The following is a 21251-nucleotide window of genomic DNA, read 5'->3' as shown; positions in this document are numbered from 1 at the left end:
CTCGCTGATCATGGCAGAACTGTTTAAAGTGACTGTTAAAGTGACTTCTTAGGCATTTTTCCAAAGCTTTTTAAAATAACTGACAAACCAGCAGACGATCAATCAATGAATCTCATTTTCAGTTGTACACAAATAATCAACAAATAATCAATATTTGTCATAGATCATATTTACAGTAGATGATCAGTTTAAGTGCTAATAAGCTCTCTCTCACACACACACACACACACACACACACACACACACACACACACACACACACACACACACACACACACACACACACACACACACACACACACACACACACACACACACACAGAACCCCAATCCTTTTGCCACGCTACAAATAGAGCACTTGAATCCTAGCAGAGCGCCGCTGACGCATTTTCTGTCTGGACCGTGTCCAGGGACCGCCGGGGTCAGCAGAACCCGCTTCACTCACAGGGAGAGAGTCCGGCAGAGCGTGGCTGAGGAGGCTGCAGCGCCGTGAACGGGGGAATGTGGACAAATAGCGCAAGGTTTTCCCGAGCGAGCGTCTGTCATCGTCCCTGGGACTGAAAGCGGATTCCCCCCATGAGCTGAAGCAAAGCGGTAGAAGCAGATGTGACATACGAGCAGGGGCAAACCTCAGGGGGACGAGAGCCTTTAACATTTGACCTGGCATGTTCCAGGTCACACAGCCAGAGTGTTGGATCATTATGCATCATTATGAGTGTGTGTGCGCGTTCCAATAAGAGTGGTGGAAGAGAATGATGTGTTGTTTTACTACATCTGTTGCAGTATTAGTGAGCAAAGTGAGCGCATGAGCAAGTAAATGAGCGCATGAACGCGTGGGAGTAAGCGAGTGAACAGCGGCGAGTGACCGTAAAAGGCCACGCGGTGCTGCTGGTGACGGAAAGCGAGTGAAAGGGGGCCTCTGGGTTATCACTGTGAAGCACCACTGTATTTATAGATCGTCTCAAAAAAGATTCCCCCCCCCCACCACACCCCTCCCCACTTTTCAATTAGACCCTGATGGGTGGAGTAATGCAATCAGGAGTCACTACGGCCCGGTCGGACCCTCCTCGCTCAGTCTGCCCCAGACTCGGCTCAGGCACACACTCCCACACAGGAAGGTAAGACCTGACTCTGCTCAGCTGCTCCACTCTCATCCATCCTCCCGTCCATCTTTCCACCCGTTCATCCCATGTCTTCCATCCTCTGGGCCGCAGCCGCTCGCTGTGCTCCGGCGTCCTCCGACCTCACCTCCCACCTTCTCATGTGCTCCTTCTTTGCACCTGCACAGAATGCCTTCACTCTTTAACCACCACTTCCCACTCTCTGCACCCCTGTCTGCCTCAGAGGCAGCTTTACATCCTCTCTTACTAAATGATCAGGTCTGTCTTTGACTGAAGACATGCACAACCCCTGTCAGCAAACTTCATTTCCTCCATTCCTTCCTTTCTTCTTAACAACCCGGCACTTCCCCTGCAGCCAAGCTGTCTCACACAGCAGCAGCATCGTTTTAATGTAGATTTAATTTAAGGGACTTTTTGTGTTTTCACAATCGCTAGTGTACAAAACTCTCATTACAGGCCTGGGTTTGTTGGTGATAGAGATCAAGTTAAACTGCTTAGTTGCATTTAAGTGATGACACATTAGGTGTCAGTGAAGATTCTCATTCATCCGGCTCATGTTTTCCCAGAGATGCCACTTAGTGGAAACTAGACTTGCTTTTGTTTCTGAAGCCGGTTTAACTTTCATCCACAGCTTTTTTTAGGAACTAAAGACAAATCCAGTCACCACTGAGCAGCATGTTTGGGATAAATCTACACTAACATTTCTCTCGATTATTTACTTTCTACATTGTTACAAGTGACTGTTGTTTAGACATAAAATAAAAAAATGTGTCAGTCAAAGCTCTCGTATAAATAATATTTCATATCGATCTAGTTACATGTTTGTTCCACAAAGCAACAAAGTTATTTGATTAAGGTTTTCCACAAAAAGCTACAAGAGCTCAAGATTGAATTTAAGTATTACATCAGTGAGTCTCTTCCTAGAAGACTGAGTGTAGATAAGATCAGCCTGTAGAACAGTCCAGCACTGCTGTGGCTCAGAAACATGCAGACTCCCACATGGGCAGCATCAAAGTGACTCCAAAAGCTGGGAAAAAGCTGCGTGGCATGTCTAAACGGCTGCAGGTTTTATTCGTGGCGCTGCAGATGATCCTTTTTTTTATTTTTAGGAGCCTGATAAATCCTTACATAAGCTAGGTGAGCCGTGGTGGCAGCGACACAATGAAGGAATGCTGGAGGGGTGGATCTGAGCGGAGGGACAGGCAGATTAAACGTCTCAACTTCACCAGAATAGAAGACAGAAACTTTCTGAATGTCAGGAACAGCTCACGCTGAAATGTACAGTACAGCCCCGTTGTCAGCGCGTTTGGGCACATGTGGGAGAAGCAGAGAGCCAGACCACAAACAGCTGCAGATTGTAACTCCCCATTGTTACACTGTTGCATTGTTGTCATTCAGACCTACACACACACACACACACACACACACACGATGGCGATGACAAACGGCACTGTGATCCGGCGCTGACAGCTGGAGGTGAGGTGATGGATGGGTCCGTGTACAGTTGCATAGCGGGCGGTGGCATGCAACAGGTCAAAAGCCGACTGTCTCTAAGCAGGACTGATAGGAGCTATTTATGTCCCCCTCATCTGTCACCTCCGGCCTCTGGCACCGAGAACAAAATGAACCACTGCTGGGAAAGAGGAGAGGGAGATGAAAGGGGGGAAGCCTTGTGGAAAACATTTCCTTCTTGGTATTTAGCTAACTAAGAACTGATCCCAGGGTCACTGCTATAACACCCCCCCCCCCCACCTCAACCCCCTCTGCAGGTGAGGTACCCTGCGTCACCATGACCGAGCGCTACGACTGCCATTACTGCAAGGAGTCCTTGTTTGGCAAGAAGTATGTCCTGCGTGAGGAGAATCCCTACTGTGTGAAATGTTACGAGAGCCTGTACTCCAACACCTGTGAGGAGTGCAAGAAGCCCATAGGCTGCAACACCAGGGTAGGAGACTTCACCCGCTGTTAACCCACTAACGCCGGGGTTGAACCTAATTAGCGTGGCTGCACATCTACCGCAGGATCTGTCCTACAAGGACCGCCACTGGCATGAGGAGTGCTTCAAGTGCTTCGGGTGCAAGCGCTCGCTGGTGGACAAGCCCTTCTCCACCAAAGACGAGCAGCTGCTCTGCACCGAGTGCTACTCCAACGAGTATTCCTCCAAGTGCCACGAGTGCAAGAAGACCATCATGCCAGGTAGGAAGGAGGCCAAGACAGAACTAAATATGCTGATGTCTGGCATTTTGATTAGTGGATGTCACACTGCAGCTTATTTCATTTCCCGTGGCCAGCCCACGACACAGATTAACATTCCAGTGACTTAATCACATATTTAACTAAAATGTCTCCCTTACTTTATGTTTTTCTTAAGGCTCTAGGAAGATGGAGCACAAGGGAAACAGTTGGCACGAGACCTGCTTCACCTGCCAGAGGTGCCAGCAGCCCATTGGCACCAAGAGCTTCATCCCCAAGGAAAACCACAACTACTGCGTGCCGTGCTATGAGAAGCAGTTTGCCATGCAGTGTGTGCACTGCAAGAAGGTACAATGTTTGTCGAGTCCAACAGATGACTCTTCACTCGTCCTTCTGTGGCCTCAGAGCTACACAAAACCAGGCGGAACTGAAGAGAAGGTTCTCTTGTTTTCAGCCCATCACCACCGGCGGGGTGACCTACCGCGACCAGCCCTGGCACAAGGACTGCTTCCTGTGCACGAGCTGCAAGCAGCAGCTGTCCGGCCAGAGGTTCACCTCTAGAGACGACTTTGCCTATTGCCTCAACTGCTTCTGCAACCTTTATGCCAAGAAGTGTGCCTCCTGCACCACCCCCATCAGTGGTAATCATTTGTCTGTCACCGTTAAGGGAATATTTCCACAGTTACCTTGACTTGACTTTTTCTTCTAGGTCTCGGAGGCAGCAAGTACATTTCCTTTGAGGAGCGCCAGTGGCACAACGACTGCTTCAACTGTAAGAAATGCTCCGTGTCCCTGGTCGGGCGTGGTTTCCTCACGGAACGCGACGACATCCTGTGCCCAGAGTGCGGCAAAGACATGTAATGCAAACTGGCAGATGATGGTTACATGTGACTAGACAACAAAGTTGAAGGAATGACAAACATACAATAAATACCATATAAGCACCGAGTATAATGCCCACAACATATCTACTACCAATGTACATTGTTACATCCATAAAATACACAAACTAACAGTGTTAAGATCATTTAAGTAACAGTTCAATTTGAGTCATTACTAACACATTAACTTTTGTCGTGAAAGACATTTACTTATGAAACAGCAACATGAATTGCCAGACTTTAAGAAATTATAGTATAAATGCAGACTTTGATGTGTAGCAATTACTCTTCTGTGCATGAATGAGCTTTGTCAAGTAGTTTAGCTGTAAGACTGGTAGAATATTGTTGCATCCGTGTTCTTTTAGCCATTGAAACTGTGCATGAAATAACATTTCAGAATCATTAATATACTGGAAAAGGTAAAAAAAGACAAGCATTTCAAAATGAACACGTGTTTAATGAGAAATATTAGAGTCCTGCAATTTACATTTAATACAATGCTGAATTTAAAAGTACGTAACTTTCCAATACCTGCTGCTGACTTACCTGCTGTAATTAACTTAATAAATAAATATTATGCTAGAAACCTCTTTAAACATCTGTTACAAATCTGACACATGATTTGACAAGGTTTTAATACTTTGTGAATCTTATGTGTTCCTGAATCAATAAAATTGTATTTACATGTATGAATGAATAATTTCTGACGATTTTGTATCAAATGCAGTGAAAAGTAATTATGTCCCTGTATCTTTACAATGTGTACACTACTGCTACAGTATATAAAAACCCTGAATTCTTCATCAAACACCACTAAAAGGTTAAATAAACTCAACAGAATGAAGTTTATTGATGATAAAATTGTAGATAATTTATGGCCACAACATCAAACAACACTTAAATCTTCTAAAATCCTATGTTTACCACAAACTGAGGCGTGTATTGGTTTAGATACAACATGAGAGCAGGAATGAGAAAAAACAAGAGGAGAAACCTGTAGCAATAATGCGGCATACAATAAATACTTTTCAACTTTTCCCCATAATGGACCGTCAGAGACTCATCACACGATGAGTCTGTTACACACTGAGATTTATCAGTGTGTTTAAAACCAGCCACACACCACAGCAAGCCTTTTTACTCAAACCAGCTTTCTCACAGAAAAAAAAAAAATCACTTTTGAAAGTGACTATGAAGAGTCGATGATCACTGATGGTAAGGACACTTGAGGTTGAGGAAAGCTACAAAGAGGACTTTGATTTAAAAAAGTCAGATTACCTTCTGCTGACCACTTCTTCCTCTCAGTTCTCAGAAATGAATGAGAACAGTGAGGCATTGCTGACACGCAAGTAAAAAGAGTTCATCCTCTTTGTGAGATCCAGGTCCTGGGAAACTAGTTATGAGGAAAGCAAATGTAGGGTGGGATAACAATACAAAATGTGCAGTGACGGCAGGGGAGTGGTTCTGTCAGCCACAGCTCTCATCAGGTCTGTAGAGGTCAGAGTTCAGGGCCACGTCACATGCTGAATCTTTTTTTTCACCTCTGGAGACTTCGGACCACCCTGATGTTTTAGCAAACAGAACATCCTCGTGTGTAATGGTGGTTTTACAAATATTCAAAATATTGTAATGTCTAGTATTGTTAACATTGTAGCAATATTAGTTAGTGGAAACAACATTCCACTAAAAATTCCAATTTTACATAAAATTTTTAACCCCTTCACTTTTTACTATAAAAAAACAACAGCATACCCATTGCTAGTGGCAAGGTGACCAAGTTGACTGGTAATAAAATTTTCCTTAAATTGTATCCTGTACAGGATAAAAACAACTTACCGAATTGTTTGCTTGTCGTTTGAGGTTTGCTACGTCTGTGCTGCTATGGAAGGATGAGGATGAGGAAGAGGAAGATGTGCTGCTTGACAGCCGGCGAACGGGGTTAGACAGGTTAGCAGCTGGAGGGGGTTTTAACCGATCCGTGACCCCTGTGGCCGAGACTGTGGCTCCTTCTGGTTTCTTTACTTTGAGAGGGCCAGAGTGAGATGAACTGCCATCGAATACGATTGGCCTTTTCCTGTGGTCATTACTCAAAGAGAAAATTTTAAAAAATGGTAGGAGTCAGTATCCAGACTCATTGCAGAAAGTGTTAATACCAGATAGATGTGCTTTGTGTTATCTAATCTCTGCTGGAAAGAAACTGTTAATGGGTCTATTCCATCCACTACTGGTGTTTGTGAATCATTAGCACTATACGCTTTCTGACTAATCAAGGTTACAAACGTACATTAAAGGTCATGTTAACCGTCCATTTCTGACAGGTAAACTACTGAAACACACTAACAGACCTATTATGGCCTGACCTGTGACGGGCCGGTGTCTCTTCCCTCCGGGTCTTCCTCACCCTCCTGCCCCAGCGGCTGTCAGGTAAGGTCCTCTGAGGCAGCGGGATGACGTGTCGGAGGTAAAGCTCCGTGAGCCGGTCACGACTTGCACAGTTTCTGGTACTGACGTTTTTCTGATTCAGAGACAAAGAGCTGTAATAGCTGACGATGACAAACGTTAACCACTGCTGTAACGTATGAATCCGTTCTTAGCTAGCCGATGTGCTAACACAACACAGCATTCTCCCGTTGCTTTACTGATAAATGACACCATGCTCGTCTCTGTTTAAGCACTGACTCACCTCGTTCAAAAGTAACTCCATAAACGGTTGAGACAGCAGCTCAGGGTGTAGTAAAACATCCACATCCGAGGTGCTGCCAGACTTTCCAGCCTGACCCGTGGAAGCCGCCATGTTGAATGCCCGACATGCTTTGCGCCAGTAGTAACAGCATCCCAGTGACCCTGTACCACTGAAGCTCGCCGTTAACAGTCCTAAAATAAAAATTGTCCATAAAATCTGTCAGGAAAACAAATAAAAGTGTGCAACTTAAAATTATTGCTAAAAGGTAACTTGCTTTTGTCTCTTTGTGGTCATTTTGTGGCTTCGTTTTCTGTTATTCCTCATTTTTTACCATTCTTACAGTAATGTTTGTTTTGAAATATTTATTTTGTGTGTCGTCTTTTTACTCTTTTATAGCCCTCTGAGCTAAACTCTGATCATCACTATAAAATAGTGATCAGATAAAAGAGACTATTAGAATATATAGAAGGTAAATACACACAGACGACATCTATGATCTTTGCCCGATTAATGAGTTTTTGTAACTGTTCAGTAAAAATGTAGTAGTATGTACTAGTATAATGTAGTTTGAAAAGTAGCAAACTCTACATTTCTAAGAATTGTCTGTTCTGTTCTTTTTTAATTATCTAAATCAGAATCTGGCTCAATCTCTTCTGGGAATTTATTGCGCTCAGAAAAAACATTAAAGCCTCAGACCACAGGGAAAAATGCCCCCACATATGACGTATTTGTAGATGAGTTAAGTGATTGCATTAGGGCGGTAATGTAATGTAGGTGCAAACACGAGATCTCAGTTAAAATGGGGAGGCTGCTCACTGGTTGCCACACGGTTGACGTAGAAATGATTAGTACTTAATGTTATGATCCTACATTGGCATTGGAACTCAGCACTCTGACACAAAATGGGTTTGAAAAGACATTTTTGATTGATTTACACTTCATCACATCAGGATCAGTTGCTTTACAGTCAATGAAAAAAGAGATACATTGCATTGGTTGCAGATTATGACACCTTTCCCTGAATTTTTAATAAAAAAAAATAGAGATAGTTTTTTCCCTCTGTGATATGGAAGCTGGAGAAATTTATATTATATTCACACAACATTTATTTGTTTGAGACCAAACTGACATAGTACGTTTGTGTGATGTCTGTGTAACGAAGGAACAGCACCATCTTTGTGTTTTGGGCTGTATAGCAGTAAAAGGTCTGTTTGGGCAGGTGATGCTGAAATTGTGATCATAAATGTTAAATGTTTTAAGCTTAATAGCATCTAAGAACAATGTAAATGCAACATAATTTGAATACCATTTATTGATGAAGTTTCATGATTAAAATAAACTGTTTCGTTAACACATTTATCGATGAACAGTGAACAGTTTCAACAACAGTTTCAACTCACAAAAAGTTGTTTTCTGCACAAAGGTCATTGCAATGTTGAATTTAACAAAACCTCTCAAACTCTCAGAGAACATTAACAACACTTAGGATTTTTTTTTTGTAAACATAACAAACAAACGAGTCGTCATTACAACCACTACTCAAGGACCGACGGCGCGTTCACAGCCTGAGGCGACAGAGCACGTCTGGGACAGTCACAGAGAAAACAGAAGTGAGAAGCCTCTAGCGAAGCCTCATCCGAGGTTCACACGGCCGACTGAGTCTCCGTGCACACGTAGATGTTGCTGGGCCTCACTCGTCTGCGGCTCCTCCCCGGCACCCTGGGACACAACCTGCAGCTTTTGGGGATGAACTCCTGACAGGCCTCCCTGAACTTCCTGATCCTCCAGCAGTAGATGATGGGGTTGAAGACCGTCTTCAGGTAGCTGAGCCACAGGGCGCCCACGCTGATGGGGTAGAAGGCCGGGCTGTAGTAGAAGCGGCGGCTGAACACAGCCAGCAGGCTCACCACCGTGTGCGGCAGCCAGCACACCGAGAAGCCCACGAAGAGGATGAGGATGGTGGTGAACGCCCGCGTCTTGAAGCTCATGTCCACTTTGATGTGAGGCGGCCGCTGCAGCCCCGTGAGCCTCATCTTGCTGATCTGGTTGAGGGCCGGCAGGCAGGAGCGCTCGCTGCTGTGATTGTGGATGCGCAGCGTGTTGCGGCGCACCGTGTTGAGGATGCACACGTAGGAGTAGAGCATGACCACGAACGGCACGAAGAACACGGCCACCGCCAACAGCACCGTGTACCCGCGGTCGGCCAGGGACTCGCTGTACCCCAGCACGCACAGCGGCGCCCGGGCGCCCCCCGCCGCCCCCGACCTCCACCCGACCACGGACGGCAGCGCGACGCACACGCTCAGCGCCCACGAGGCTCCGATCAGCAGCTTGGCTCGGTGCGGGGTCAGCTTGTCCTGCCGCTGCACGATGATCAGGAAGCGGTCCACGCTGATTATGAGCAGGATGGACACCCCCTCCAAGACGAAGAGCCAGTAGAGCATGATGGAGGCTCTGCAGAATCCACTGCCGAAGCTCCAGTCGGCCGTGCCCACGGTGACCGCGGTGAAGGGCATGCAGAGCAGCGACAGCATGATGTCGGAGAAGGCCAGCGTGGCGAGGAGGAGGTTGATAGCGGAGCGCATGGACGGCTTCTGGTAAACGATCAGACACACGATTGCGTTGCCCAGGAAACCGATAGTGATCATGAAGATCATTATGGCCGCCAGGGTCACGCGCAGAGTGACGGATATGAGCGGAGTCGCGCTCTCCGCCGGCTTCTCCAAGCTGTCGGCCTCCGCGAAGCCGCACTCCTCCAGGAGGCTCTCGTTGCAAAGAGCCATGGCAGCTTTTATCAGGGGAGATCGGGCCGAGAGGCGCTGCGCATGGCTCTATACGTCACTGACGGGGCAAACGTGGCAGGTTGGTTCCCGGCGGTGGGGCTTCCATTGTGGCTCCTGAAGCAGAAACAGGAGGACGGCCATTACACGCGGCACAGCCTTAGAATCAAGCATCACTGGACAGTCAGGGACTGATGTTAGTCATATAAAGCACTGAGGGGATGAATGGAAAACACCACACAGCTGGACCCCCCACCACTCACAGTCAGGCGTCACGTCTTCCGTCAGCGTAGCAGACGGTCATAGTGGAGGTGTGATGATCACAGGACACGGCGGCATCCTGAGGCTGGAGACGGGACGCGTCTGGTGCTGCAGCTGGTGGGACACGCGGAGGCCTCAGGTGCTCTCCACCCTGACGACATAGCACTATGGAGCTGGGGAAGAGAGAGCCCAGTTCAGAGTATTGAGCTTCCACATGTGTTTTTCATGTTACCAACTAAACATAACATGACATCAACATTGGAAGTCAAAACACACGTGGCATAAGAGCAGTTAAATAGGCTGGTGTGATATAAACAGGTTCAGTGCTTGTAGTCACACTGTTGCACAGAACACTTCATGAGCCACTGAAGAGTATGGCTGATTGTTGCCAAGGCAACACGGTCACCGGCTCCATGGCAACCTGCAGCCCATAGTGCCATCCTCTGTTCATGGGTTTGTAACTTTTTCAGAACGTGACCCACATCTCTACTATGAAGGACCTGTTGTTGTTATAAAGCTTGAGCAGACGGACCGAGTTGAATTTAATGCACAGAAGATGTGATGGAGGCAACTTTGACCAGTGGCCTCAATTAGCGACGTGCTATGATTTAAAATACAGAGTTTAGTGCAGAAGACACAGTCTATGAAATTAGAGCGAGTGAAGCACCTGTGGAAAACCTGTGAAAAGTCTAAAAGTAGGTTCACATCACACAATGTGTGACCTGTTTGAATCAGATCCATACGATAAAAGCTGACAAGTGGCACCGACACATGAATCCAGGCCAGTGGCGCAGCGGCGCGTCTGTGTCTTCGCAGTCTCGCCAGCAGACAAACAGAAACAGGTGGTCCGTGCTCAGTCTGGGCCCTGACACGAACCAGAACCGGGAGCTACCGAGTCTGCCTTCTGGCGTTTAGGTTCAAATACGCGTCATTGTCTCCCACGTCTGTGTGTGTGTGTGTGTGTGTGTGTGTGTGTGTGTGTGTGTGTCATCTAACCGGGTTGAATCGCGCCACCGCAACGTGTCGGGCGCGCTCCAAACATCAAAGGAAAACGCCCAATCGCTACAGCATCAATCGCCTCGCGCGTCCGCCGGCGCCACGCGGAGCCGGGCCACCGTACCTGGACGCGCCTCTCCGCCTCTCGGTGACTCGGGTCCTCTTCCTCCACACGCCGGGCTTTTCCGAAAATATCCCACTGTGAGCGTTTCGCTGCCGTATTGATTGTGGACGCTGCTGACGCCAGAGGAGCCAATGATCACTGATTTAAAGAGGCAGTGTGGCAACAGATTTACTACACACGACATAGGCGACACGAATCTGACGCAAAGCACACTCACTCACACACACACTCAATATTAGCCATAATATTGAACTTATTATTGAAAGACGCACGTTAACATGATGATACTGGACAATGGGCGCAGTAACGAAAGCATCTGGATGCCGATAAATGCAAAAAAATCCATTTATTCAGTCCTCTAAAACAAAACAAATAATAAATTATTATTTATTGAATCTTATAAAATAGCATATTTTAAACTTTCCTTCGGATGATGTAAAACCTGTAAACGTGTTGACGAGGATGCGCGTGCACGATGTTGTCCACGAGATGGCAGCATGGCACATTAAGTCACTCGGCCCTTGGCGCGTGAGCTGTGCTGTTGCAGCATGTTTTGGAATTTAACGCGTATCGGTTGTTGTACGTGGGCTAAAGTATTTAGCATTGCATCTGTTATGTCCACGTTTAATGAGCTAAACATCCAGTAGGTAACCAGTAATAATTACTGCATACGCGTTGAACCTATTGAGTCTGTGTGTTTGCGAAGGGGTGTTTGAACACTAATTTACAGAGAGGACCCTTGGAATGAACAAGGCTACACATGCACCGTTACGCAGCCGGCTGCGTTCCCTCACTTAGCATGCAGACTGGGGTTCTGTTCATGGGCACGCTTGTCTAAATTGGCATCGTGCCCGTGTGTTGAACATGCCCATCAAACGAGTTCCACTCCAGCGGTCCGCCGGCTGCATGCTTGTCACGTTCTGTGGCACGCACGCACACACACACACACGCACGTACACACACATACACACACACACACACACACACACACACACACACACACACACACACACACACACACACACACACACACACACACACACGGTGGTGAGAGAATTCATTTCCCCTGGTCCATTATTCCACATATGTTTGCTTTAATTTCTTCCTGATGGAGAGGAGAGACTTTTGGTCAAATACAGGGGGGATTCAAATGAGAGTAGTGGGTCCACACGGGTAACAGCGGTGACTCAGCCGTGACCAGATAACTGTGGGTGAGACACACCGTTTAATCCACTCGCATGCAAACAAAACATCTCTGACATTAGCCTCACCTGAAATTTCCTCCACGCTCGCCTCCGCTTCTCACTCCAGGTAAGACTCGTTTTGATTCACAACGTGTTAATGGGTGTTAGACTTTGTTGGTTCGCCAGTCGCCAGTATGTGAAATTAATTAACACCAAACAGTGAAGACTGATAATATGCAAACAACAGTGGAATAGTTAATAACATGAAACTCCGCTGTCATGCTTGTGTGAATAGGTGCAGGTGTGTGTCTGTTGTGACACACAAACAAGAAGCATTAAAGAAAGGATTATCAAGCAATAATTGCTTTATGTAAAGTACTTCTGAGCAAGGCAATTATGAGTAATTATATTAGCAATTATTATAGGAAGAGGTAATCACATCCTTAGTGTGTATCCGCAGACTGTTTCAGGGATGCACATTGTGATACTATCTGCATGGTGCACGTTCACCTGAGCTCGGACAGTGTTTGAAGCCTACAGGAAATCATCATCTTGTCCATTCAAATCCCAGGGCTGATATTCAGAGAGGATCCCTGGAGTGAGGACAAAACCCTCTAAAGGTCTATTTATCCCCCGTTTCCAGCCCCGGAGCCGCGAGGGGATCTCTCTGCGAGCCGGGAGCGTTGGGTTCGAAGACCTGTGTTTTCCTTTCAGCTCAGCAGGAACGCATCATCTCGAGAGGCATCGGTGGACGGTGACAGTGAGCCGCGGCGCCACCTGTCCACCCCTGTTTGATACCGGCTCAGGTTAGAAATGCTCCCCTCCATTCACGTTACTGTGTGTCACCGCTTTCCAGTGCAGAATGCTTTGGTGCATTAGCTGTTTGTTAAAAAAGCTCATCAGATGTATTCTATAAGGAATATTTATAAAAATAATGAGTCAAATTTTTTAATTGTCTCTACCTCTACCTGAGCCTGACACCATCTTATTTGCCCTGCACTCGACCTGTTTAATGCTGCTTTAGCCTGTCGCTGAGGATAATTTAATCCTGAATCGCCCAAAAACTACACGTGTCATGTTCTCATTTGTTCACACCAGATGTGGATGCACCTTGAAGATGGTCAGAAACCTCCTGCACCCATAGACGGCAATGAAACGCCACTGTTCCAGCAGACCTCTGACATCCCTCCAAGTCTCAGTGCAACTACAGCGTCTCACAAGCTGCAGTCTCAGGCCGCCATTAATATCAGGGAGACGTCTGCCGTCGGAGATTATATACAGTATGCATACGCTCCTGCACGCTGGTGATAATGTGCATTGTTGTGCGTTTGCGGGCCTGGATCAGCGACGGACAGGAGGAGCGGTGCTTTTCAGAGCCAGCTTCCTGAGCTTCTCCCTGCCTATCTGCCAAACCCATCATCTGTGGCAAAAGATCTGCTGCCTTGTGTCACTCCATCTCGCCGTCACCTTGGCAACCGCTGCCGAGGTGAACTGCCAGCTGGGAGAGCCAACCTCTGCTGGCTGCCACGGGATGTATGCGGCTGGACCCACACACAATGTAGCGCACACACACACACGGAGAAGACGGGCGACAAACAGCTTCGTGCAAATTAGCTGCACTGGTAGGAGGCGTTAAACAGTGACGGGCTGATTTATGATGAATGAAATACTGGTGCTGCTGAAAAGATGGTGAAAAAATAATGAATGTCCTTAGAATGCAACGTACCAACATATAGTATTGCTGAATCTGCAGATAGTCACGTTCCTACAGAAATAGGCAGATACTTAGACAGTATCTTGTTCACTTTATTTAAATTCTGACCATATGAGAGTTTACGGTCGGCACAGGAACTTATCCGATCCTCACACCTGAAAGACTGAAAACAGCAAAAGTTCCATGAGACAAAAGAACAGACAACGGAAAATGTAAAACTGTAAAACTGCATATTTTGACAGCATTTGTATGGATCTATGGCTTTTTTGTTTGCTATGTTACCTGAAGTGTGTGTGTGTGTGTGTGTGTGTGTGTGTGTGTGTGTGTGTGTGTGTGTGTGTGTGTGTGTGTGTGTGTGTGTGTGTGTGTGTGTGTGTGTGTGTGTGTGTTAAAAATAATGGGATCTCACGTATATTGAAGCCTTTTTTTTTCCTTTTCTTAAGTTTATTAAATAATTAGTCTATTCCATGGAAACAGTGGTAGAAAATAAATAGCCTAAATCATCACACGAGGATACACGGCACATTTAAATGTACATAGATGCAGGGGCATGTCTGCTAGTTCAAAAATGACTGACAAGAAGATAAACTGGGTCTGCTTCTACTCCACAACAGAAAATCCACTGACACCCAACACAAGAATGAGGAGGGAGATTGAACGGCGCATGAAATCAATGTCCTTCGCTGAGAATAAACGTGGACACACCCTGGACATCAAAATCTGCAGCATCAAAAGGGAAATTTTATTAGAACAGCACAGAGGGGTGGAAAGTTTGATCTTCTTGGCTTTAAAACCTCTGAAAATGTCTCTTTTTTTTTAAATCTTGGTGAAGAAAATTTTAATTTTGTCCATTTAAGCCTTTAACGTTTTGTCCCAAAGGCTCGTTTGTAGTGCAGAAAATGAGATGCATAAAAACAGGGACGTGGTCCTCAACACACACAGCAAAACATTATTGTGAAATAACGATGTGGGTTATTGTGGTTAACGAAGAAAAGTTAACCAAATCACGGAGTCCCCCAGAGAAACGAACCTCTAAACGACCATTACCGGCTCACGTTCACTGTCCATCACCACGGGTCGTCGTGGGTCCTTCTCACGTGTCGCTGTACATCCTCTTGCAGTCTATGGAGGGGGACGGCGTGTCAGGACCCATGCCGCCCACCTGCGAGTACGCGTCCTCCGGGGTCCGTGGGAGTCCAGGCGGCGTCATGCGCTTCTCCTTCTGCCTGCGGTTGCAGAACCAGACCCGCACCACCTCCTTCTCCAGCTGCAGCGTGTCCGCCAGGGAGTTGATCTCCTGCGCCGACGGCTTGGGACACTTGAGGAAGTGGCTCTCCAGCGCGCCTTTTACGCTCACTTCGATCGACGTGCGCTTTTTCCGCTTCCTGCCCTGCGTGGCGATCTTGTCTATGCTGGTCGGGCTCCCGGTGGTGGAGTCGGCCTCCTCCAGCCATTTGTTGAGCAGGGGCTTCAGCTTGCACATGTTCTTGAAGCTGAGCTGGAGCGCCTCGAACCTGCAGATGGTGGTCTGGGAGAAGACGTTGCCGTACAGCGTGCCCAGAGCCAAGCCCACGTCCGCCTGCGTGAAGCCCAGCTTGATGCGCCGCTGCTTGAACTGTTTGGCGAAATGCTCCAAGTCGTCAGAGGTCGGCGTGTCCTCGTCCGAGTGCGGCTCGTGACTCACGCCGTGGGGCTGGTGATGGGGCGCGTGGTTGTTGTGGTGGTGGTGATGGTGGTGGCCGCCGTGGTCCAGCTCCGGGGACTCTCTCCGCACCAGCCCCGGGTGCATGAGGCTCTGCCCGGTGTGCGAGTTCAGCATCCCATTAACCGTGAAGCCGCCGGACTGGGAGTAAACGAGGGACTGCTGCTGCTGCTGCTGCTGCTGCTGCTGCTGCCCCTCCGTGATGCTGATGTGCGTTGCGGAGGTGGCTCCCCAGTTCCCCGGATGCGACTGGTGAGGTCCCAGATGCGGGGACCTGTGGTGCAGCGCGGAGCCTGAGTGGAGTTCCTCCCTGGGAGCGCTCCTCTTCACCTCCTGCTGCTGGGAGCCGGGCGGCCACGGAGAGACGGCCTCGGCCGCCGCCACCGCCGCCGCCGCCGCCGCGGCGGCCGCGTGAGGCAGCGATGTCACCCACTGGTGGGCATGGCTCAGCATGTGCCCCCCGTTGCTCGCCACCATCGCGCCCTGCATGAAGTCACTCTGCACCATTTTAACTGAATGGTCCCCTCTGTATCCACTGGAAAGCGCGGTGCTGCCCGGCTGCATGCCGCCACCTCTCCGGTCGGAGTGGAGGACGGGGCCGGATAAAATCCTGCTGCTGGTTAGATACGGACTCGAGGTGGCGGTTGCCATCCCCCAAAGCATATACTGTGTTTTTGATGTGATTTTCTGTCTCCTGGCGTTCGATCAAAGTTCCAGTGTGTCGTGTTCTAATCCATAAACACATGCACGGTTCATACGCATGAGTCAAATGTTTGCGCAATTGTAGAAAAGCGTGAAAATCAATCCATTGAGACTTGGCTTAAAAATGTCGTTGCTGCAACTTGTTTAGACTTGTGCGGGGGGAAACACGCCGCCGCGCATCCCTGCGCAAAAACGGGTACTTTGGAAAAGTTTTCTCTGTCCCAGGCGCTCCGCGGTGCGTAATCCACGGATCTGACGCTAAGAAGCACCTACGATCCGCGCCAGTCTGAGGGACCACTGTGCACCGCGCACTCCTGTTCTTTTAAATCTCACGTTGACGCTCTGAAATCCTATCTCACTCTATCATGACATAAACTTTAAAACCTCTGCCTCCTCCCAGCGGCTTGGCTCAGTCCGTCCGCTCCATCCGGCGCGTCCTCTGTAGCGCGAAGCAGACGAGCGTGTGTTTACGTTGTGCCAAGGCTGCATATTCCGCTCCCGTCTCCATCCAATTACAAGTGGAGGGCTCTGCAGAGCTCCTGCTGATTGGACGCGCAGTCACAGAGAGCTGACGGCTTTTACGATCGCGCCTCGGGTCTCCAAAGTTCTGGGTGGATAAAAAGGAAACACAAACGTTATTATTATTATTATTATTATTATTATTATTATTATTATTATTATTATTATTATTATTATTATTATTATTATTACTTCCTCTTTCTTTCTTCTATCACCTATTCCGGGTTTAACAAGGGGTCATTAAAGTTAGTTATGCCAGACTATAAACAACATACGGCCCTATATATATATATATAAATATATATATATATATATGTAATCGTGACTTCTATATTATATAGTAATACAAAACAGCGAGTCCTGTGTCAAGGATCCTCGTGTCCGCTTTGGGCACCGGGGGTTTGTCTACGCCTCGTGCATCCTAATGCGCTCCCCTTTCAAATGATAAAGGAAAGGCCACGGTGGCGTGACGCGCCGTACTCGTGAGCGCTGAAGGTGCACAAAACCATCCAGCAGTGTGATTTTTGCCAACCCCAGAAAACAAATTAGTTCTGGTGAGATGTGCGATGGTGCGCGCCTGTGGACGCTCTGTTCAATAAACGCGCTGCCCGCGTTCGCCTCGGTTTTGGGGGTAAAGCGTCGTTTGAGACGCGTGAAGTTTTGTGACTGGAGAGAGAGCGCGAGAGCCGGGTGCAGAAAACGTGGCGATAATTTATGTTTTACAGCAGATTGCGCGTGGATTTGATCAAAAAGGAGAAATGGAGTAAATGTATTTTTCCAACCCGCAAATATAATCTTGTGTTGCGTGTTAACCGTGAGATTTGTATGTACGTCGCCAGGACACACGTTTAGTTAATGAAACTATAAAAACTATAAAGTTCTGTGAACAGATTAAAATTGACTCGAGTAAAGGTGGCAATGAAGTCACAACGTGTTTGCAGTTTTAACTCAAATTAAACAGCTTAGGCATTTTAAAACGAGCTTTTGTGTTGTTAAATTATCGAGTCTCCCAGTTTCCTACATTACCATGGAAACTGCATGGATCTGTGTGCGTCCCTTCAGAAGAGTCCAGTGACCTTTTTAGGGGGACAGGATGACACTCAGAGTGGTGGATGCTCATTCAAACACCTGAGCTCCGTTCTGTGTATTACACACTGTATCAGACTGTAAATGATATGACAACATATTTAAATGACAATCTGGGTTTGACAAACAGTCTAGTCTATAAGTGAAAGGTAGCTTTTGTAAAATATTTCTAATTTAACAGTTGATAAATAATCTTGCAATTTAGATGATATAGTTTTTAATTTAATTGTTTTGAGGAGCATTTGGGTTCTAATTCTTTGAATGCTCCATCGTCCTGCAGTGTGACCCACGGTTCTACATTTTAACTGCTAATTGTCAGTCAGCTATTCAGTTAGCAGCCTAAGTTGTTAAAACTGTACCTTGACGTCGGTCCAGATGCTCTGCAGCTCTGTTTCAAGAGGAAACGTAGTCAACAGGTCCTTTAATGATTCCTGGTGAACCAAAGAGCCACAAAGCTAATGCAAAGTGAAGCCAAACGGCTTTTCACAACCGGGAAAATATTCAGTTTACATTAAATGTTTTTTCTTCCACAGACGCTGCTGTTTTCTCAACAGATTCAGACAAATCAGTGATTCAAAATCAAAAAAGTTTCATCCATCAAAACATCAACTCGCGTCTGATAGTTCAAAGATGTCTTTCGGCCTCACTTATTCTTTTTCAGTCAGTTTTATCAAATGTCAGGTTCAGGTTTAGCAAATAATGGTTTAATTTACAAATCCCATGTTCACTTATGTCTAATGAACACTTTACTGATGTTTTAACATCATTACCAGGACCCATTGTTGAGGACGGAGTCCACCGTCCAGACTAACGATACGAGGATTAAAGCCTCCAAACATTATAATACACTAATAAATCCATAGTGAGAATGGGGAAACTCTCTGATTTAGAACGTGATAAAACCAATGAACACTTCATATTATTAGGTGACTATTTACTCCACAGCTTTTGAAACCTTCCTGTTGTCGAATAAAACAAAGTAAAAACACATAAACACAGTGAAGTGTTTCAAATGTTCAAGCCCAACAGCACAATGTAGTGAAAACCAGACGACTCAGGGAATGCAGTAATGTTTTTCATGTGTTGTGCTGGCTGGTCACAGCATCGGCTCCTCTATTTGTTATTCATGAAGGAAGCTGGGTGAAGAGGCCTCCTTATGATGCACATTTTTCTCTTCGCTCCCTCCCTCTCTCAAGGTTCAGCTGCTTGACAACTAAGCAAATAATCTGTTTTAGCTGAAGTGAACGCTGCGATTACGCCAGCATAATGAGCATGACACCATCAGCTAATTGACATTATTGTTTTTTTTTCTTAGATCATTTTCAAATCATTTATACAGAGTCTGTCTCTCTCTCTCTCTCTCTCGCTCTCTCTCTCTGTCTCAGTCTTCGCCCTCTGTTGAGTCTTCAATATGCAGATCGTCCGTTTCTGCCCTCTGGCTATTTTCTTTGGTAGACTTTTGAAATATGCAAATGCTTCCAGTGAAAATTGCGAAGAAGAAAAGGAAAAACCTTCATCTGGGCTCCAGGAGTTTTCCTCTCAAAGAAACAGATGCTTTTCTCTTGTTCGTGCGCGTGTTCCAGTTCTGTGTGCGTTGTCAGTCAAGGGTCTGTCTAATTAAGAAGACAGAGAGACACAAACAAGGGAGACGAAGTTGTGTGGACGACAATGCTGCTGCTGGAGTGGCCAGTTGTTACCATAATATAAAAATCTATTATATTCTGTGCAGTTGTACGTCTGTCATCCACCCTTGCTCGATGCTACGTGAGCGCCTGCATCTTCTCCTGTGACCTGTAACCTGGAGTACTTAACCATGAGCGTTAGTGAAGCGCATGTAACGCCGCTGAGGCTTTTCATCCCCGCACTCTTTGTATTCCACCTCCTCAGTGTCATCCTGTGGTTCTGATCATGAGCGTGTTTGACCTTCAGCTCTCCCTGAGTCAGAAGGATCCCGCGCAGCGTGAGTCCCTACCCACAACCCCCTGCTGGGCGTTTAAATCAGGAGCAGAGGCAGCCGCGGAGACGAGCGGGGGAGAAGGAGCGAGGAAGTGGGAAAAACACGAGGACGTGGAGGCAAAAATCTGTGAATGTCCACCAGCAGTTTCAAAAGTGAGCGATAATCTTCAACTTTAGGCAGAAGACGTCTCTGAGGTGTAAATTGCTCTGTGACGGACATCGGTTTCCTGACCTGATGTGGTGGAATTACCCGTGATAGAGGGAAGCTAGAAGGAAACAACAAGAAGGGGCACTTGTGTTTACCACACTGGAACAATTGCCAATTACAGACCCCTGCTGGGACTTAAATGATGACACCCAATGGACAGATGCTCTGGCTGAACACTGCTGCGGTTCAGCCCATTATGTCTGAATAGGGGGAAGTTAATGTGTGAAAATTACATTCATTAATCCCAACAGATAATTTGAAAGGGTCCAAAGTGACAGCAGAGAGGATACTGCAGGGAAACGTCTCCCCGTGTGTGTGTGGATGTGTGTGTGTGTGTGTGTGTGTGTCCAGGTGCCTGCAGGTGTGTACACGGGGGCCGGTTTGACTCGTTTCTAAGTGTCTCATTAACATAATGGTAAGAGATGTTCATGAAACGATGGCCTGCGCTAAAGTAAACACAGGGGAGCAACATCTGGACTGTTATAGAAAACAAAAAAAACGCAGGAAATTCAGAAAAGATGAGGCTCATGAAGTCACAGCTGATACAAAGATTTGGTGCTTGTGTCAAAAGCCTTTGAGTTTCTAATTTCCTCTGAGCTTTTTACCAAGGCTCACAACCAGATATAGAAACACAAAAAGCGCACACGTGTGTGTGCGTCTGCGTCCTGCTGCACCGCTGCGTGATGAGCCTCAGCCGCGTCCTCTCCCTCAAGTCCCGCTGCCGTCCTGCAAACACAGTCGAGAGGTTCAGGCAGGAAATACCTGCAGTTCCGCAGCCTGTGGCTGCGCACAACCGTGGCCCTGTACCCGCGCCGCTCAGCGAACCAAGCCAAACAGCACACGTCCCCGAAGGGCCGGTCCGGCAGACGCTGTCTGGCCCTGAGCCTTTCATGAATGAACAGATTTCTCCGAGCTCCGCGCGCTTATAAAGGATCCCTGTAGTTGAAATGATTTCTCAGGGGGATTTGGAGGGAAAGAGGGAAGTATCAGATATTAAATAACCCGATACCAGAGGCTGTTTGGATCCAGGGTTCTATGCTGCTGTTCCCGTAGACCATGAATCACAATTGCACGGTGGGTATAAAAGTTAAACATTACTTACATTTAGAGATCAAATCTCCAGTGACTCAAGGGGAACAAA

General features: G+C 47.0%; 4 protein-coding genes across 6 annotated transcripts; 1 reads left to right on the top strand and 3 right to left on the bottom strand.

Annotated features, from left to right (window-relative positions):
- The first annotated feature begins 963 nt into the window (after window positions 1-963).
- On the top strand, window positions 964-4884 carry fhl2a (four and a half LIM domains 2a). The gene is made up of 6 exons (XM_029137432.3): window positions 964-1118; window positions 2891-3066; window positions 3143-3317; window positions 3493-3662; window positions 3769-3955; window positions 4024-4884. The coding sequence occupies exons 2-6, from the start codon at window positions 2911-2913 to the stop codon at window positions 4173-4175; spliced, it is 840 nt and encodes a 279-aa protein (XP_028993265.1). The 5' UTR covers window positions 964-1118; window positions 2891-2910; the 3' UTR covers window positions 4176-4884.
- On the bottom strand, window positions 4632-7032 carry c21h2orf49 (chromosome 21 C2orf49 homolog). 2 transcript variants are annotated; one of them, XM_029137433.3, is made up of 4 exons: window positions 6879-7032; window positions 6541-6710; window positions 6032-6281; window positions 4632-5757 (listed from the first exon to the last, which is right to left on the bottom strand). In XM_029137433.3, exons 1-4 carry the CDS (start codon window positions 6987-6989, stop codon window positions 5701-5703), a joined length of 588 nt encoding a protein of 195 aa, XP_028993266.1. In that variant the 5' UTR covers window positions 6990-7032; the 3' UTR covers window positions 4632-5700. The 2 variants fall into 2 exon arrangements, with proteins under 2 accessions (XP_028993266.1, XP_028993267.1); XM_029137434.3 differs by having other exon boundaries at window positions 6556-6710.
- Window positions 7033-7781: 749 nt separating this feature from the next.
- gpr45 (G protein-coupled receptor 45) lies at window positions 7782-11200 on the bottom strand. Of its 2 annotated transcripts, none has more exons than XM_029137795.3 (3): window positions 11040-11200; window positions 9922-10092; window positions 7782-9775 (listed from the first exon to the last, which is right to left on the bottom strand). In XM_029137795.3, the coding sequence occupies exon 3, from the start codon at window positions 9659-9661 to the stop codon at window positions 8522-8524; it is 1140 nt and encodes a 379-aa protein (XP_028993628.1). In that variant the 5' UTR covers window positions 9662-9775; window positions 9922-10092; window positions 11040-11200; the 3' UTR covers window positions 7782-8521. The 2 variants fall into 2 exon arrangements, with proteins under 2 accessions (XP_028993628.1, XP_028993629.1); XM_029137796.3 differs by having other exon boundaries at window positions 10916-11057.
- Window positions 11201-14359: 3159 nt separating this feature from the next.
- pou3f3a (POU class 3 homeobox 3a) lies at window positions 14360-16982 on the bottom strand. The gene has a single exon (XM_029137826.3). The coding sequence runs from the start codon at window positions 16300-16302 to the stop codon at window positions 15031-15033; it is 1272 nt and encodes a 423-aa protein (XP_028993659.1). The 5' UTR covers window positions 16303-16982; the 3' UTR covers window positions 14360-15030.
- Window positions 16983-21251: the final 4269 nt, after the last annotated feature.

This window comes from Betta splendens, chromosome 21, assembly GCF_900634795.4.
Source record: "Betta splendens chromosome 21, fBetSpl5.4, whole genome shotgun sequence".
NCBI lineage: Eukaryota > Metazoa > Chordata > Actinopteri > Anabantiformes > Osphronemidae > Betta > Betta splendens.
Note: the sequence above shows the minus strand (reverse complement) of the source record. Positions and strands in the feature narration are given on the sequence as shown.

Coding starts and splice junctions, on each gene's coding strand:
- fhl2a (XM_029137432.3), top strand. CDS start 2,911: ATGACCGAGCGCTACGACTGCCATTACTGCAAGGAGTCCTTGTTTGGC. Junction 3,067..3,142: donor CCATAGGCTGCAACACCAGG/GTAGGAGACTTC, acceptor CATCTACCGCAG/GATCTGTCCTACAAGGACCG. Junction 3,956..4,023: donor CTGCACCACCCCCATCAGTG/GTAATCATTTGT, acceptor TTTTTCTTCTAG/GTCTCGGAGGCAGCAAGTAC.
- c21h2orf49 (XM_029137433.3), bottom strand. CDS start 6,989: ATGGCGGCTTCCACGGGTCAGGCTGGAAAGTCTGGCAGCACCTCGGAT. Junction 6,711..6,878: donor TGGAGTTACTTTTGAACGAG/GTGAGTCAGTGC, acceptor TCTCTGAATCAG/AAAAACGTCAGTACCAGAAA. Junction 5,758..6,031: donor AACGACAAGCAAACAATTCG/GTAAGTTGTTTT, acceptor CTAAAACATCAG/GGTGGTCCGAAGTCTCCAGA.
- gpr45 (XM_029137795.3), bottom strand. CDS start 9,661: ATGGCTCTTTGCAACGAGAGCCTCCTGGAGGAGTGCGGCTTCGCGGAG.
- pou3f3a (XM_029137826.3), bottom strand. CDS start 16,302: ATGCTTTGGGGGATGGCAACCGCCACCTCGAGTCCGTATCTAACCAGC.